Source organism: Solanum stenotomum, chromosome 4 (assembly GCF_019186545.1).
Source record: "Solanum stenotomum isolate F172 chromosome 4, ASM1918654v1, whole genome shotgun sequence".
Taxonomy (NCBI): domain Eukaryota; kingdom Viridiplantae; phylum Streptophyta; class Magnoliopsida; order Solanales; family Solanaceae; genus Solanum; species Solanum stenotomum.
This window is the reverse complement of record NC_064285.1, coordinates 6,376,130-6,395,104: the sequence shown is the minus strand read 5'-3', so window position 1 is coordinate 6,395,104 and position 18,975 is coordinate 6,376,130. Positions and strand designations below refer to the sequence as shown.

Genomic DNA, 18,975 nt, shown 5'->3' with positions numbered 1-18,975 from the left:
GTTAATAGATAACAGAGTTGCAAGATAGATCAAATAATTTTATAGATGCAATGCCTTAGCAAGGAGAAAAGGAATCAATGAACGTACCTAGTGCTTTTCTTAATAATGTTGTAAATAATGTTCTATGCCTTGCTTTAAAATTAGGATACAACTTAGAGCATGTATTGCAATCTTCAGGGCAAAGGGAAATAGAATCCTCGCCAATAAGGTGAAAGTTCAGATAGTCAATCAACTGAGCTATTAAGATTCTCATATGTAACATGTTTGCTATAGGGTGAACCTCACCATTTTGACATTGAATATATACATTTATGTAAAAGTTATTAAAATTTCAACGGATATTAAATTTTGAACCTATAGTTCCAAAAGTGCAATAATACAATAATAAGACTTTAAAGGTCGAACATATTTAATATTCTTGATCTGCCTCTATTTATTTTCAGGATAGGTATATGACAATGTACAATATTCAAAGAATATGTCTAAATAGTTCAAATCGAAAGTAAGAGATTCAGTTGAATCTACGGAACCTACGCTCTAACAAATCATAATTAAGCACAACGAATCAACATTAAGGACACTAAAAGTCTTTAAATCATACTAAGTAGACTAATGACAAGCAGACAATTTTTTATCATGTTAAGTTCCCCTAAATTCAGCAGAATAATTTGTAATGTATTTTTTTTCAAATGATTAATTAAATTATGAAGCTGGAAGAATTAAATATATCAATGTTGAGAGTGCTGCACATAGTAGAAATTACTGTATAGTGTGTTAAAACATTATGGAAAATAAAAATTTACTTGATATATATCACTGACNTTTGTAATGTATTTTTTTTCAAATGATTAATTAAATTATGAAGCTGGAAGAATTAAATATATCAATGTTGAGAGTGCTGCACATAGTAGAAATTACTGTATAGTGTGTTAAAAAATTATGGAAAATAAAAATTTACTTGATACATATCACTGACATTATAACAAAAACAACTTTTAGCGGCAATAAATAGACACATGAATAAAGAGTGCTAAAGTCTTTATTGTCATTAGTTAAGTATCATTAGATCCAATGTCGCTAAAGGCTTTAAGAACATATGCAAAGAGTGCTAATTGCCGCTAAAAATACATATTTAACGACAATTGATCTATTACTGTTAATTAATTGTCGCTAACAATAATTTTTTATGTAGTGTGACAAGACAAATAACCTAGGAAAGGAGATATGAAGTATAAGAAAATGATGTGTTTAGCTCTTTTGTCATGTGATGTTGTTTAACTTGATGATATAAAATAAATTATAAATGTTAGTATTAACTTGACGATATAAAATAAATTATAGATGTTAGTATGATTATGAGATTAAGAGTAAATAAACTTTATAAAGTTAAATTATCTATCCTATAAATTGAGATATTTGAAGTTATGTATAGTAATTATGCGTATAATATACCTCATAGAGTGCTCTCTTTATACCACTTTATACTAATTTATCATTAAGAATTAGGTGTCAAAACACATATATTATTTTTTAAAATTTCATAGCTAAACAATTGGGAGAGTGAGAAATACATCTAAATTATTACTTAAATAATTTGAGAAACATACTTTTATGCTGACTAGACCAAATGTATATATACACACATTCATGCGGGTTTGACCCAAAATTTTCGTTCACATGACTTTGTATATTACCAACACGTTTTTTTTAGTTAAGTGTCAAAAACACACTTGAACAGTTTTCGTATCTTACTGTAGTTTACCCTTTTATATCTTCATAAAATAATTTAATGCATGTTTATCAGTTATCACTACTCCTAAACTAAATTTTCTTTCCCTCGTTTTCCAAAGTTGAGAATTTATAGGAGTATCCTAAATATTTGTTAAGAAAATTGAAAGGATTTAGTCCTTTGAGAATTTGTAGGAGTATACTAAATATTAGCAAAAACATTGAAAAATTTAAGTCGTCTGAGAATTTGTAGGAGTATACTAAATATTAGCAAAAATATTGAAAGGATTTAGTCCTCTGAGAAATTGTAGGAGTATCCCTAAACATTCCTTTTTTCTATCTATGTTTTTTTTATAACACTGTTAATAATTTATAATTATTTTATTAACTAAAAAAATATTTTAAAAAGAAAAAAAAGAAGAAGCAATTCGACAATATTTGAGAAATAAATCTGCCAAAACATATTCATGATACCAATCCATTTGAAATCATGTACATTATTAGGAAATATGTATTTTCAGCATATATTTTTTCCTAAAAAGAAATTTTGCAACGATATCTTAAATCTTTTGTTGCAATAGTACAAGTGTACAACATTGTTCTAGAAAAAAAAGCGCAAGTTATTACATAATTATTGATTATACAATTTCAGGCCTTTATGGACCGTTTATATTTGACATAATACATAAACATGACTCTTAACTTGACTTCAATGGACAGTTATGCCCTCCAACTTTGAGTGTGCACAAGTAGACACTTAAACTTGTANTTTTCAGCATATATTTTTTCCTAAAAAGAAATTTTGCAACGATATCTTAAATCTTTTGTTGCAATAGTACAAGTGTACAACATTGTTCTAGAAAAAAAAGCGCAAGTTATTACATAATTATTGATTATACAATTTCAGGCCTTTATGGACCGTTTATATTTAACATAGTACATAAATATGACTCTTAACTTTGCTTCAATGGACAATTATGCCCTCCAACTTTGAGTGTGCATAAGTAGACACTTAAACTTGTATAAAATTGAACAAATTGACAGACGTGTCCTACATGGCATAATACATGTAGAACGCCACATAGGATACAAAATTTTCATGTAGGGTGCCATGTAGGACGAATGTGTCTATTTGTTCAATTTTATACTAGTTTAAGTGTCTACTTGTGCACACCCAAAGTTAAAAGTCATAGTTACCCATTGACGCCAAATTAAGGGACATGTTTATGTATTATGCCTTTATATTTGGACGTCAAAGTTACATACTAAAAATGCTTATAGATCACATGTGCAGTGAATGAGGCTACTATTCCCTTCATCAGATGTCTCAAGTTTGAGTCTCATATTCTTGATATGAAGCGTTTTTCTGAATGAAATCTTACGTGGTGTAAATCCAAAATAGTCAGATTCCAATGTGGATACCAAACACCCGATATCAAACAATTATTTTTATAACAGATCTAGTTATTGAATTTATCACCCAATACACACCATTTCAATTAAAAATTCCTTTCAATTAACCAAAAAAAACATCGGTTCATGTGTAAATTTTAAAACTAAGTTTACATATAAGAAAATGTATTGATTATATAACAAATTATATCAAAAAGATTTTTCTATATATACATACATAAATATTGAATTCTATTAACTTCTTAACTTAATATATATTTTTTTAGTAAAAAGGAGCAAATAAATATTATTGGTATTTTTTTACTATATTAACTAGGTGAAACTTTTGGTATATACTATATAGAAATAGTTAAATAATGAATAAAGCCAAATCACCGACGCACCAAACCAATACACAGATGACAGAACTACGTGTCTTGTCTAACGAGCTTTTGTGTATCTAAGCACAAAAATAAACAGTGACTCTTTCCTGTGAAAAAAGATAAAGACAGAATTTTATCATCTAACATAAAAAAAAAATGTATATATATATTTTTTATGTATTTAGTAACACATAAGTACACAAATTAATTTGCACAGCTAATATTTTACTACATTTTTTCCTAATTACAAAAACATTGTATTAATGAAACATAACCAACCACCTTCATTTTCTCTACCACTCTAATAAATTCTGTTCTATTGCAAATGTGGCAATTACANAAAAGGAGCAAATAAATATTATTGGTATTTTTTTACTATATTAACTAGGTGAAACTTTTGGTATATACTATATAGAAATAGTTAAATAATGAATAAAGCCAAATCACCGACGCAGTGGACCAAACCAATACACAGATGACAGAACTACGTGTCTTGTCTAACGAGCTTTTGTGTATCTAAGCACAAAAATAAACAGTGACTCTTTCCTGTGAAAAAGATAAAGACAGAATTTTATCATCTAACATAAACAAAAAATGTATATTTTTTTTTGGCATAATACATATATTGGACCCTAAACTTGGCTTCAAATTTTAACTTTGACCTTCAACTTTCATAGTGCACAAATAGGCTTAACACATGAGTACAAAAATTAATTTGCACAGCTAATATTTTACTACATTTTTTCCTAATTACAAAAACATTGTATTAATGAAACATAACCAACCACCTTCATTTTCTCTACCACTGCTAATAAATTCTGTTCTATTGCAAATGTGGCAATTATAAGCTATATTATCTCTTTGGTCAGATCTAACAAATATATCTGAAATGTCGCATGATATCATTCCGAGTAGAAAAACTTGCCGACATTATTGGGATACTTTCTTATTAACAGTCTTCACTTCACTTCACATCCATAGCATTTTGTAATTTGGTAACAACTTTTCCTCTTACATCTTCTGTTCTTCTTCTGGGTTTTCTGCATTTTTGCCTTTTTTTTGCAAGTGAGTAAAATGTTCATGAAAGAAAGAGATTCAGAAAAAATCGTCTGGCATCAAATGCGAATCTCTTCTATAACGCCATTTTCGATTTTTCCTTTGCCCAAATTCATGTTATGGTTAATACTATTCGTATTAACCATTTATGTTTTCACCACTCAAAAGTACCTTTCCTCTTCATCTTGTAACGACATTTTCATCACCAGTAGCAATATTATTTTACCAATTCATTCAAAAACCAACTCAACAATCTCTTCAAATGCTTCAATTATTGATCAACAAACCCGAATTTTACAAGAAAAAGAAGTTGAACAAACTAATTTAGAGCATGTAGTATTTGGAATTGCAGCTTCATCTAAGCTTTGGAACAAAAGGAAAGAATATATTAAGCTATGGTGGAAGCCTGAGAAGAAAATGAGGGGTGTTGTTTGGTTAGATAATTCCGTTAAAACGGAGAAAAATGAAAGTAAATCACTACCTGAATTGAGAATTTCAGCTAATACTTCACATTTTGCCTATAATAACAAGCAGGGGCATCGATCTGCTATTCGAATTTCGAGGATTTTATCGGAGACATTGAGGTTAGGGAAGGAGAATGTGCGGTGGTTTGTGATGGGTGATGATGATACTGTTTTCGTAACGGAGAATTTGTTGAGAATTTTGAATAAATATGATCATAATCAGTATTATTACATTGGTAGTTTGAGTGAAAGTCATTTGCAGAATATTTATTTTTCTTATAGTATGGCTTATGGTGGTGGTGGATTTGCTATAAGTTATCCTTTAGCTAAAGCTATTGATAAAATGCAAGATAGATGTATTCAAAGGTATCCAGGACTTTATGGTTCTGATGATAGAATGCAGGCTTGTATGGCAGAATTGGGGGTTCCACTTACTAAAGAACTCGGATTTCATCAGGTTCGTTTGCTTTGCTTCCTTGTATTTTAGGTTGATTTTGTCTTTCTTTTTTTCGGTGTTATGATTATCACACAAAGTTTTCCTTGTTGTTCATACTCTCCAAAAATGTTTTCACACCTATGTTTGATCATCCTATGCACATTATTTTTTTTGAAGAGTTCGAGCAACATAGCTTGTGAATATAGAACTTGTTGGTTTATTGAATTTGGCCAAGAATGAAAACAGAGGACTCTGTTTGATATCTGACTATGATTTGTTGTTGGTGAATTGAAATTCAGTATGATGTATACGGGAACTTATTCGGGCTACTAGCATCACATCCAATAACACCATTGGTGTCGTTACACCATCTTGATGTCGTGGAGCCAATCTTTCCCAATGTTACTCAACTGCAGGCTTTACAGAAGCTCACAGTACCGATGAAACTCGACTCAGCTGGTATTATGCAACAATCCATTTGCTATGACAAAGTTAACAGTTGGACTATTTCAGTGTCATGGGGATTTGCAGTTCAAATATTTCGTGGAGTTCTTTCTCCACGTGAAATAGAAATGCCATCGAGGACTTTCTTAAATTGGTACAGAAGAGCGGATTATACTGCGTATGCTTTTAACACAAGGCCTGTTATGCGTAATCCGTGTCAAAAGTCTTTCGTATTTTACATGTCAAGTGCTAAAATGGATTCTTACAACAATCAAACTGTGACTCAGTATACTCGTCATCGAGTTCCTCATCCACTATGTAGATGGAAAATGGCAAATCCTGCTGATGTTGAGAGAATTCAGGTTTATAAGAAGCCTGACCCCCAGCTATGGGATAGGGTAAGTTCCTCCTTATCGCGCATTTATAGTAACTTTGCATATAGATAACCTATTCTTTTGATGATATCTTAATTTGGTTAAGATAAATTCGTGTAAAGGGTCGAAATCTATTGATATATTATCCTGGTTTTCGAATTAAAACGTGTCTTGTTAGCTAACTGGACAAAAACAATAGGAGCATTGTCAAGGCATTGACATATGACAAAAAGTTAGAGCCTTTCTTTTATAGCATAGTACATACACATACATTCAAACTTGACCTTTGATGGCAAGTAAACACATCAACTTTGAGTATGCATGCACATGTAGACACCTCAACTCGTCTCCAATGTGTCATTTGAACCCTCTAGACACCTGCAAAAATTATGTTACACGTCAACATTGGGTATCCACAAGACAGAGCGAGGACGAGGTTAGAGTGATAAATTGTCAGTTGAGGTGTCTAGATGTATTATGTTCTTCTTTTATCTAGAGAGCATAGACATACATTCAAACTTGACCACATCGTGCAAGTTAGCACGTCAACTTTGAATATGCACCTCACCACTCGTCTCCATTGTATCAGTTAAACACTCCAAACTTTTAAAAATGAACCTCTAGACACCTCCAAAAATTTATGTGACGGGTGTTCACAAGCCTGAGTGGGGACGAGTTGGAGTGATTAATTGTCAGTTGAGACCAAGTTGAAGCGTCTAGATTTATCATATCTTTCTTTTATATTTAGATGGGAGTTGATTTCTACTTATAATGACTTTTGTGTATAACTTATTGACGAACAGTCTCCAAGGAGGAATTGCTGCAGAGTGTTAAGCTCAAAGAAGAAAAGCATGGTGGTGGATGTAGGTGTATGTAGTGAAGATGAAGTTAGTGAAGTATGACGAATAATAATGTATGAGTCCACCTAATTAATTGTCACCTGTATTTCTTCATTTATTGAATCTACTATTAGGAAAATTTTCTTGGATCTTCCAAGTTCCACTTAATGCCCCTAGGGTAAAAATATGATCCAGTGTAGCATAGTTTCTTATGTAACTTTTAAATAATATTAATTCATTTCTTGGTCCCAAAAAGACCCTTTTTTTTCTTTTTTTATAATATTGACTTGTTTCATTTTCCATTCCTCCTAGTTTCTGCCTCTTTGTGTTTTCTTGGTAAGTTAATGTGAATGAGTGGATCTACTATAAATTATATGACGTTTATTTCTGTAATTCCATCGATTTGGAGTCTAATTACATTCTATTCTGAAAGCTTTTTCGACTACAAAAATTTCAGATTTTTTATTGCTCTTGGATACATTCCTTGATTGTCTGATACGTTGCAAATGATACATTACTTAATGGGAGGGATACACATCTAGGGGATAGGACTGTAATCGAGAGGAAATTTTTGTAATTTTTTAAATGGTAGACAATTCTAGAGATTATAATACCTTAAATCATGTATTTATATAATTTTCCTTTATTGTATAGTGGCCCCAAGGAGGTAACTTAGTGAGTTTGAAATTTATGAGTTTTTGGCTTTTTGGGGTGTGTCGGTGTAAAGGAATATATATATATATATATTCATGGAAAATGTTTTTTTAAGCACATAGGTGAATATTTTACTTGTTTTTTTTTGGTGTTTCATAGGTAAGTTAAACATATTCTTCAAAAAGCATGGTATATAATTTGGATAAATTCTATGAGAGACTGGGAGTAGGGGTGTGGGTTGGTGGTGATAGGGGCTATGGGCGTCGGGTAGAGGTATATTTGGCCATATTAGTATGGGTACCATTGAACCCATAACTTTTGACGCGGTGTATAGATTTATGTGTGAAAAAAATTAAATTTATAATACATATTCTTTTTCGTTTCAATTTATGTGGCACATTAGATTTTGGAGAGTCAATCAAATGTCACTTGTGAAACTTGTTTTTCCTACTTTTACTAAAAAAGTCATATTTCTCATTTTTAAAAATTTGTTTCCTTGAGAAAATATTTTTTAAATATTTTAACTAACTAAACATAGAAACGTTGAAAAAAATATTTTTCACCCATACCAAACATATCCGTAGGTTCAAATTCAATTGAAAGCAAACATAGTTATCAAAAGAAAAAAACTTGCACTAGTACTGAAAGATAGTAAGTAATATCTTGTGAAATTAATTAAGGAAAAAGACAAATATATATTTTGAAATATGACGATGGTATGTATATACCTCTGTTATATTTTAAGATTATATATACCCTAATCGTCATACTTTTGGGTTGTATATAATCTTAAGCCTAACAAATGGGCACTTGGCTACATCTAAATAATTTAGATGGAGCCACATATTCATCCGTTAAGGCTTAAGTTTATATACATTCTAAAAGTATGACGGTAAAGATATATACAATCTTAAAGTAAAAAATAGTTATATACACATCATTTATCATAATTCAAGCATACATTTATCCTAGCTCAAGCATACATTTATCTGATATATACAATTTTAAAGTAAAAAAAGAAGAAGATATACACATATCATTTATCATAGTTCAAGCATACATTTAACCTTTTTTTCGTTAATTAAAATGCATTCAAATTGATCTAGATACTAAAAATCAATTATATTGGTGGTATGTGTTAAAAGTTTGAATCTCCAAGACATACTTAGGAAACAAGAATCAAAACATCATCCAGCATGACATATTTGAATAGATGTGCTATTTAGTACTCCCAAGTGCTTCCTTTTTGTTGATTAAAATTTCCACAAGCATAATAGAGATGTTTAATTGAGTATTTGAGTAGAGTGAAAGGGAACTATGAAACATATTTTATGTATATTCACTACTAGAAAACGAGTAATTGGCATATTTACCGGTAGAAAATAAGGAATTAACTACCAATAAAATTACATAATTTTACCATAAAATTTCAATATTAAATAACATTTAGCTATGAATTAGCGATAGATTATAAGAAAGTTTAATTTTAAAAAGTATTTTAAAAACGAATTAACTAGAAATGGCCGATAAATAACGGTGACTCATTTAATTTCTACCAACCTTAGTGGAAAGGTGATTATTTAACATATCTTTGACTTTATTGTTAGACCTTAGTTCAAACTAATGCCGGCAAAATAAGCCTATATTTTGGTAACCCGTTCAATCCATCCATATTTTAATGGATTGGGTGAGTATTTTTTTACATGGGTAAAATATGGGTAACTATGGGTAAAATATGAATTAGCCAAATGAGTTAAGCTTCTAACTTTTATTCACTCAAAATTTATGATATCACTAAATACAACTTCTCTTCCTTTTTATGTTCTTCTATAGAACTAATTATTTTTCTTTATAATTGAAAAGGTGAAGCCTTTGGCCCTCCAAAAATATATATTTTAAATGTACATTTCTTTTGTTAATTATAATTATATATTTTTTATTTTAATTTTATATTAGATAATAAATAATAGTGTAAAATAAGCAAATCATGTATTAGTATTGACATTGCTTAAAGTTCTTTAAGCACGTTTTAGTCCTATAATGTAAATATTCATTTACTTTGAAATTAAAAATATTTTCCCCTTGTTCTTACATAAATTTATTTTCTATTGAAAAGTTATAGGATTTCTTTTTACTTTTATGATACAATAAAACTAAATGAAACATTTTCAACATTTTTTATCTAAAAAAGGACTAAAATATTTTCTCCATGTTGAATTCTCAAGTAGAGTACTATTTACTCATGAAAATATGGGTAAATATGGGAAAACTAGTATTTTACCCAATCCATTTGTTACCCAATCCATTTTTACCCATATCAAATATGGGTGAGTTGAATTATTACTCATCTTATGTTGATCCATCTTCAATCCGCCCAAATTTGACCCAACGCGCCCATTTGTCATCACTAGTCCAAACAAATCATACTTTTGTCAATGTTGGTCCCTACTTCCTAAACCTATCTTGAGATGACCACTTACCTTTCTCTTCGATCTGTTTTTTTAGGTTTTTATGTGGCATATGATAGGGAAAGACTCAAAGATGTCAATGACATTGAAAAAAAATTAGTTCAAATATATCAATCGTTAATAGTTGATCTTAAATATACATCAATTTATTTATTAGCTAACAAATCACACATTGTCTAATTCAACTTTTGTCAAATGGTATTATCTAAAACCTTCATTACTTGTTAGCCTCCTTCCCCTCTCACCTCTTTTTACGAGGGATATATAAATCATTTCGTTAAGTTCAATGATATATTTAAATTTCCCCCCCAAATCATCACCACATCACTAGATAACACCCCAAATTTCATCATAAACGCATACACACGTAGACACTCATACTTTTCATACCCAAATTATACACCTTAGTGTCATTCCAACTCCCATAGCTACCAATCATAATACAAACACCACTACTAGTATAGCATAGATATACGGAGCATATTGTTTAGTGCAATATTGTAGTTTGTGTTGTTTAGTAAAAGATATAGTACATAAACATGTTTTGCGATCTAGATTTTGTTGATATTTGTGTCCACTAATCCCTTAGCGGCCTCTTCCTCAAAAGGCAGGATTGAAGGCAAATGAGTAGAGACCCTAACAAGCAGATGAAATTGCGTTTTAAGGGCCTTTAGATGCCTTGAGGGGAACTCTCCCGTACAAGAGAGATTTTTAAATATACACAAATAAACACATAATTTATATAAAATTAATAAGTAAACATACGAGTTGTGGGGATACTGTCCCTCTCCCTAACTCTTTTAATCCATCTCCGATCCACTTCTATTTTACTCTCTATTCTCTATATTTAGAGGGTAAAAATAGAGAATGTGCTCTCCAACCCCCCTCCATATTACTCTCTATCCTCCATTTATAGAGAGGTAAATAGTAGTTCTCCAAATTTGGAGAACTACTATTCACCTCTCTATTTCACTTTTTGATTATTTTAATATTATTTATATTGTATCATTAATTAAGTTTTTATTATTTGTAATTAATTTTCTATATAACATCTAAATATATATTATTGACAAGTTACTATTTTCATCCGAATTAATAATTTTCTATTTTATTTGTTAAAAAATACTTTAAATATGTAATTTCAAATTATTTTAATATTATTTATATTATATGAGACTATTAATTAAGTCTTTAATAGTTGAATTATTTTCTCTGATGGCAAGTAAACACATCAACTTTGAGTATGCATGCACATGTAGACACCTCAACTCGTCTCCAATGTGTCATTTGAACCCTCTAGACACCTCCAAAAATTATGTGACACGTCAACATTGGGTCTCCACAAGACAGAGCGAGGACGAGTTAGAGTGATAAATTGTCAATTGAGGTGTCTAGATGTATTATGTTCTTCTTTTATCTAGAGAGCATAGACATACATTCAAACTTGACCTCAGCGTGCAAGTTAGCACGTCAACTTTGAATATGCACCTCACCACTCGTCTCCATTGTATCAGTTGAACACTCCAAACTTTTAAAAATGAACCTCTAGACACCTCCAAAATTTATGTGACGGACGTTCACAAGCCTGAGTGGGGACGAGTTGGAGTGATTAATTGTCAGTTGAGACCAAGTTGAAGCGTCTAGATTTATCATATCTTTCTTTTATATTTAGATGGGAGTTGATTTCTACTTATAATGACTTTTGTGTATTACTTATTGATGAACAGTCTCCAAGGAGGAATTGCTGCAGAGTGTTAAGCTCAAAGAAGAAAAGCATGGTGGTGGATGTAGGTGTATGTAGTGAAGATGAAGTTAGTGAAGTATGATGAATAATAATGTATGAGCCCACCTAATTAATTGTCACCTGTATTTCTTCATTTATTGAATCTAATATTAGGAAAATTTTCTTGGATCTTCCAAGTTCCACTTAATGCCCCTAGGGTAGAAATATGATCTAGTGTAGCATAGTTTTTTTTTTTTATGTAACTTTAAAATAATATTAATTCATTTCTTGGTCCCAAAATGTCTTTTTTTTTCTTCTATTAAATTGTCTTGTTTCATTTTCCTTTCCTCCTAGTTTCTGCCTCTTTGTGTTTTCTTGGTAAGTTAATGTGAACGAGTGAATCTACTACAAATTATATGACGTTTATTTTTGTAATTTCATATATTTGGAGGCTAATTACATCCTATTCTGGAAGCTTTTTTGACTATAAAAATTTTGGATTTTTTATTGCTCTTGGATACATTCCTTGATTGTTCAATACATTGCAAACAATATATTACTTAATAGGAGGAATACACAAAGAGGGGATAAGATTGTATTCAAGAGGAAATTTTTATATTTTTTTTAAATGGTAGAAAATTTTAGAGATTATAATACCTTCAAATCATGTATTTATATATTTTTTCCTTTATTGTATAGTGGCCCCAAGGAGGTAACTTAGTGAGTTGAAAATTATGAATTTTTGCCTTTTTGGGGTGTGTCGGTGTAAAGGAATATATATATATATATATATATATATTTTTTATTTTTTTTTTCATGAAAAATGTTTTTCAAGTACATAAGTGAATATTTTACTTATTTTTTTGTGTTTCATATGTAAGTTAAAAATTTCCTTCAAAAAGCATAGTATATAATTTAGATAAATTCTATGAGAGGCCGGAAATAGGGGTGTGGATTGGTAGTGATAGGGACTATGGGCGTCGGGTAGAGTATATTTGGCCATATTGGTATGGGTACCATTGAACTCATAACTTTTGATGTGGTGTGTAGATTTATGTGCGAAAGAAAATTAAATTTATAATACATATTCTTTTCATTTCAATTTATGTGGCACATTAGATTTTGGAGGGTCCATCAAATGTCACTTGTTAAACTTATTTTTCCTACTCTCACTAGAAAATTTATATTCCTCCTTTTTTTAAAACTTGTTTCTCGAGAAAATATTTTAACTAACTAAACATAGAAAAATTGAAAAAAATATTTTTCATCCATACCAAACATATCCGTAGGTTCAAATTCAATTGAAAGCAAGCATAGTTATCAAAAGAAAAAGAACTAATGGAGACAAAAGAAAAAAAAACGTGTGCTAGTGAAAGATAGTAAGTAATACCTCGTGAAATTAATTGAAGAAAAAAAAAACAAATATATATTTCGAACTATGATAAGGATATGTATAAACATATGTTATATTTTTAAGGTTATATATACCCTAATCATCATATTTTTGGAGTGTATATAACCTTAAGCCTAACAAATGGACACTTGGCTACATCTGAATAATTTAGATGGAGCCACATGTTCATCCGTTAGGCTTAAGTTTATATACATTATAAAAGTATGACAGTAAAGATATATACAATCTTAAAGTAAAAAAAAAACGGATATATACATATCGAGTCCAGAGCCTAAAGGGCAAAAAAAAATTTGACAAAAATTCCAAAAGGGCACATCAAATTTTGTTTTAATCAAAGGGGCAAAATCGCTGGTGGGGTAGCAATTTTGTTTTGACGCCGTTACTCTGTTAAACAATCAAAATCGCTGACCTACTAGCGATTTTGTCCAAAACAATTTCCATTTTTTAAAAAAACATCGCTGCCCGTGCAGCGTTTTTGGGGAAATTTCTTTTTAAAAAAATAAAATCGCTTCTATGGCAGTGTTTTTATAAAAAAAAAATTTAAAAATTAAAATTATATTGAAAATTGCTCCACATGTAGCGATTTTAGTAAAAAAAATTTTTTTAAAAAGCTGCCTTGGCAGCGATTTTGGTGAAAGAATTTTTTTTTAAAAATCGTATTCAATTTTCTTTGTTTTTAAATCACTAAGAAGCAGCGATTTTAAATTTTTTTATTTTTTAATTTTTCAAACATTCACATGTTACTGACAAGCAGTGATTTAAAAAAAAAAATCACCAAAGCCGCGATTCTAATTTTTTTTTACTAAAATTGCGGGAGCGATTTTCAATATAATTTTAATTTAAAAAATATTTTTTTATATAAAAACACTACCATAGCAGTGATTTTTTTTTTAAAAAAAAAATCCTCAAAAACGCTGCATGGGCAGCGATGTTCTTTTAAAAAATGGAAAAAAAATTGGACAAAATTGCTGATATGTCAATGATTTTGATTGTTTAACGGAGTAACGGTGTTAAAACAAAATCGCTATCTCACTAGCGATTTTACCACTTTGATTAAAAAAAAAAAATAGATGTGCCCTTTTAAAATTTTTGTCAATTTTTTTTACCCTTTAAGCTCCGGACTCTATACATATCATTTATCATAATTCAAAGCATACATTCAACCTTTTTTCGTTAATTGAAATGCATTCTAGATACTAAAAATCAATTATATTGGTGGTATGGGTTAAAAGTTGGATTCTTGAAGACATACTTGGGAAACAAGAATCAATACATCATCCAGCATGACATATTTGAAAAGATGTGCTATTTAGTACTCCAAGTGCTTCTTTTTTCTTGGTTAAAAATTCCACAAGCATAATAGAGTGTTTAATTGAGTATTTGAGTAGAGTGAAAGGGAACTATGAAACATATTTTATGTATATTCACTACTAGAAAACGAGTAATTAACTATTAGTAGAAAATAAGAAATTACTTATCAATAAAATTACATAATTGTACCATAAAATTTCAACATTAAATATCATTTAGCTATGAACTAGCGATAGATTATAAGAAAGTTTAACTTAAAAAAGTATTTTAAAGATGAATTAACTCAAAATAGTCGATAAATAACGGTGACTCATTTAATTTCTACAAACCTTAGCGGAAAGGTGATTATTTAACATATCTATAACTTTATTGTTAGACCTTTAGTCCAAACAAATCACACTTTTGTCAATGTTGGTCCCTACTTCGTAAACCTATCTTGAGATGACCACTTACCTTTCCCTTCAATCTGTTTTTGTTTTTTTATGTTGCATATGATAGGGAAAGACTCAAAGATGTTGATGAATTGAAGGAAATAGTTCAAATATATCGTTCGTTAATAGTTGATCTTTTATATGCACCAATTATTACCATATTGGATCATGTGTATCATTATTCACTAACTAATGGAATCCAACATTACGTAATTCAAATTTTGTCAAGTGATATTATCTAAAACCTTCATTACTTGTCAGTGTCGTTCCCCTCTCACCTCCTTTTATGAGACATATGCAAATCATTTCATTAAATTCTATGATATATTTGAATCTTTTTTCCCAAATCATTACCACATCGCTATAACACCAATTCCACCATGAACAATTATGCACACATAGATGCTCATACTCTTCATACCCAAATACACCTTAGTGTCATTCCATCTACGAGTAAATGACATAAATGGTCCCTAAACTATTATAGTAGGTCTAAAATAGTCCCTTAACTATACAGTTAACGAATATAGTCCTTCAACTATCTACAATCTTGTCAAGTTTGGTCTATATCTACTTTTTATAAATAAATAAAAACTTGTTATTCTAATTTAATCTTTATCTCCCGACTTTTTTTTGCCACTTCTTTGCTCTATTATCTCACTATTTCTTCAGTTTATTTTGTCCAATTCTTTTCTTCACTGTCTTACTGTAATTGTGTGTTGGTCGTTATTTTATTCGAGTTGAATCAAATTGCAGCTCTAAAACACCAAAAAATCAGCATGAAACTGTACATGACACAGCACTAGACAGCAACATCAAACCATTAAAATATCAATACCAAACTACTACATCAGACTACAAAAAGTTTGCACCAAAAGCACTCTAGGACCAAAAAATCAGCTGCAAACTGCACAGAAACCGCGGCAAACTACACAAAAACTGCACCAAAAACATCACCAAGCTACCCCAAACTACACAAAAACAACACCAAACTTGACAAGGTTTTCTTTACTATAGCAGCGTCAATGAAGAAAAGAAGAGGGAAAAAGAAAATCAGAGTAGCTGAATTACTAAGTTTGTTAAATGGTGTCTATAAAAAATAGATACAGACCAAACTTGACAAGATTGTAGATAGTTAAGGGACTATTTCCGTTAAGTGTATAGTTTAGGAACTATTTTAGACCTACTGTGATAGTTTAGGGACCATTTATGTCATTTTCTCTTCCATCTACCATAGCTACCAATCATAATACAAACACCACTACTAGTAGCATATATGGAGCATATTGGTTAGTGCAATATTGTAGTTTATGTCGTTTTGGTAAAAAGCGTAATACATGAATATGTTTTGCGATTTAGGTTCAATTGATATTTATATTCTTTAATTTTGAATATATATAAATAAATTCATAATTTATAGTATAAATTAAATAAGTAAACATGCACGTGTAACACATGTGTTAAAATGAAGTCGTGGAGACACTGTCCCTCTCCCTGACCCATTTATGATTTATTCATTCATTCATTTTAGCTATTAAATCACAGTATAGGTTCCTGCAGCTTCCCAAGAGTGCCCATATTCTTTTTTTTTTCTTTTTACCCAATTTTACTGTTTTTGGGCATATTATTGCAGGTATCACACTGGACTTCTGAATTTACATTTTCTTTTCCATCGAGAGGAGTATTGAAAATTTATCAGTTAGTGCTTAAATTATCGATTACCTCAGAAATGTTTTTTTTTTTACTAACTAAATTTAGATATATCTTTCATATGCATCATGATATAATAAATGTTCTCAAACTCTTATAGGAGCATACGACTTTTAATAAAAAGTCGGAAAAAGTGTTAAAAATACGCCTAAATTTGGTGAGAATTTAGGGTGTATTTCGCTTATGTTGCAAGATCGGATGTAAGTTTTGGGTCATGAGTCGTCCATGTGGACCGATTCATCCGATCCAATTTTGCCTGATCCAATCCCATTTTTCCTGACCCAATCCGATTATTCCCGACCTTGATTCAATTTTGTCTTGACCCGATCCAATTCAATTAATTAATTAAATGAATAATCTTTTTTAAAGAATAAGAGGAAATAATTACAAAGTAATTGCTCAACCTCTCCTTAAAAATCTCCTGGTGGGAAGTATCTTTTTGAACGTGGAAAAAGGGGAGAAACATAAGAAGAGAAACGGAAAAGAAATATGATCCAAGTCTTTACACAAATCAATCAACACACTAAGGAGCTTAGTTTTGTGAATTGCACTATGTTTCCTTTGAGAAATACTGATGATCTTGCGGCTGTTCGGATTTGGAGTGAATCTACATAAAAAGTATTGTCAACAATTTCCGCTGCAAGTATTAAGGTACACATTTTGTTGTTGCTTTGCCATTAAAACTCCTTCATCAGAAATGTATTTAAGTTCAGTTAGTCAAAAGAAACTAATAATTCACACCAAATTTAAGGTGTTTTCAATATTTCTCTCCTTTTTTCATATGTTTGTATTAACATTTGAATCAATTACATGGATTTTAATTATTTTATTGAATATTTATTTTTTGAAAGCGGGCGTTGTCATTATAAGAAAAATATTTTTTAGCAGTAATAAATATGTACATCAATAAAGAATGCTAAATTCTTTATTGATATTAGTTAATTGTATTAATACAATATTATTATAAGTTTTAGTAATATTTATAAGGAGTGCTAATTGTCATTACAAAAATATATCTAACAATAATTAAACTATTACCGTTAATTATTTATTGCTATATATATATATTTATATAGTGTGCACTGCTCCTTTAATTTTGATAGCGAGCCTTTCTCCTTTAATATATTTTGCACGGCCAACTCTTTATTAGTGGGGGCCAAGAAAATACCAAATGCTGCGTGAGAAATCAAAAAAATTGATAGTGGAGGATTTGTTTATTTTTTATTTTTTAATTAGTATTTGAAGTTTTGATTAAATTTAAATTACATATTTTTTTATTTGAAGATGATGCACTAAATATGATTTTCTTTATATTCAGAACTTGAATCTAATTTTTTTTATTAAAAATAAAATAGTTTCACCTATTGCATCACAACCCGTACGGAGGAGTGAGTAGTATAACTTACACCTTAAACAACCGACAATCTATATTATTACTTATAACTCGTACCGTCTACGGTCCATCTTTCATTTACTACTACACAATATTTCTTCCCCCTTGTTTTCATACGTTTTAAAAAATAATTAATAAGAATACTTTTTAAATTTTTATTAATACACTCTTTTTATATACTTTATTGATCAATATCAAAAATTAAATCATATAAATAGACAACGAGAATAATTTCGAGCTTCAAAATAACACGTGTCACATTTGTGAGATCACTAGTTAATTTTTATTTTTTTTTTAAAAAGCTTTACAGATTAATCAAAACGAACTATGTTTATATTTTAGTAACAATAGATATATAGTTAGAAATAGATTGGGAGGGAACCCATTATACTAGGGTTGTTAAATGGGTGCGTTCGATTGAAATTTGAGATTTTATAATGAGTTGAAATAAAAATGGAAAAATTGTATGAAATAGCAAATTATTAATTCAAATTAAATGTTATACTCATAGTTTATTTTAATTGTAATTCATAGCAAATATTCCTTTTTTGCCATTTGATTCGGTATACAATTATCCATTTTATACATTTCGGTATAAAATGCATTTGTGTTTGTATAAAGCGAGTGAAAAGTGTATATACAAATACAAATACAAATACATTTATTTTCGTCCTATACACTTATAATTATACAAATACTAATCTTATTAAACAAATTACTGTTAGGGTTTTGTCCTGATTTTTTACCATAATTTA

At 29.8% G+C, this 18,975-nt stretch overlaps 1 protein-coding gene across 3 annotated transcripts in view; it reads left to right on the top strand.

The window, feature by feature from the left end:
* The first annotated feature begins 4,377 nt into the window (after positions 1-4,377).
* The window catches only part of LOC125862030 (uncharacterized), a 60,799-nt gene continuing 46,201 nt past the window's right edge, over positions 4,378-18,975 (top strand). Inside the window, exons 1-3 of one of the 3 annotated variants that reach the window (XM_049542005.1) lie at positions 4,378-5,480; positions 5,759-6,301; positions 7,081-7,363. In XM_049542005.1, coding sequence (XP_049397962.1) covers positions 4,578-5,480; positions 5,759-6,301; positions 7,081-7,179 — 1,545 coding nt within the window. In that variant the 5' untranslated portion in view covers positions 4,378-4,577 and the 3' untranslated portion in view covers positions 7,180-7,363. Of the gene's footprint in view, positions 5,481-5,758; positions 6,302-7,080; positions 7,364-11,965; positions 12,212-18,975 lie in introns of those variants that run through there. The other 2 variants (XM_049542006.1, XM_049542004.1) reach the window with 2 other exon arrangements.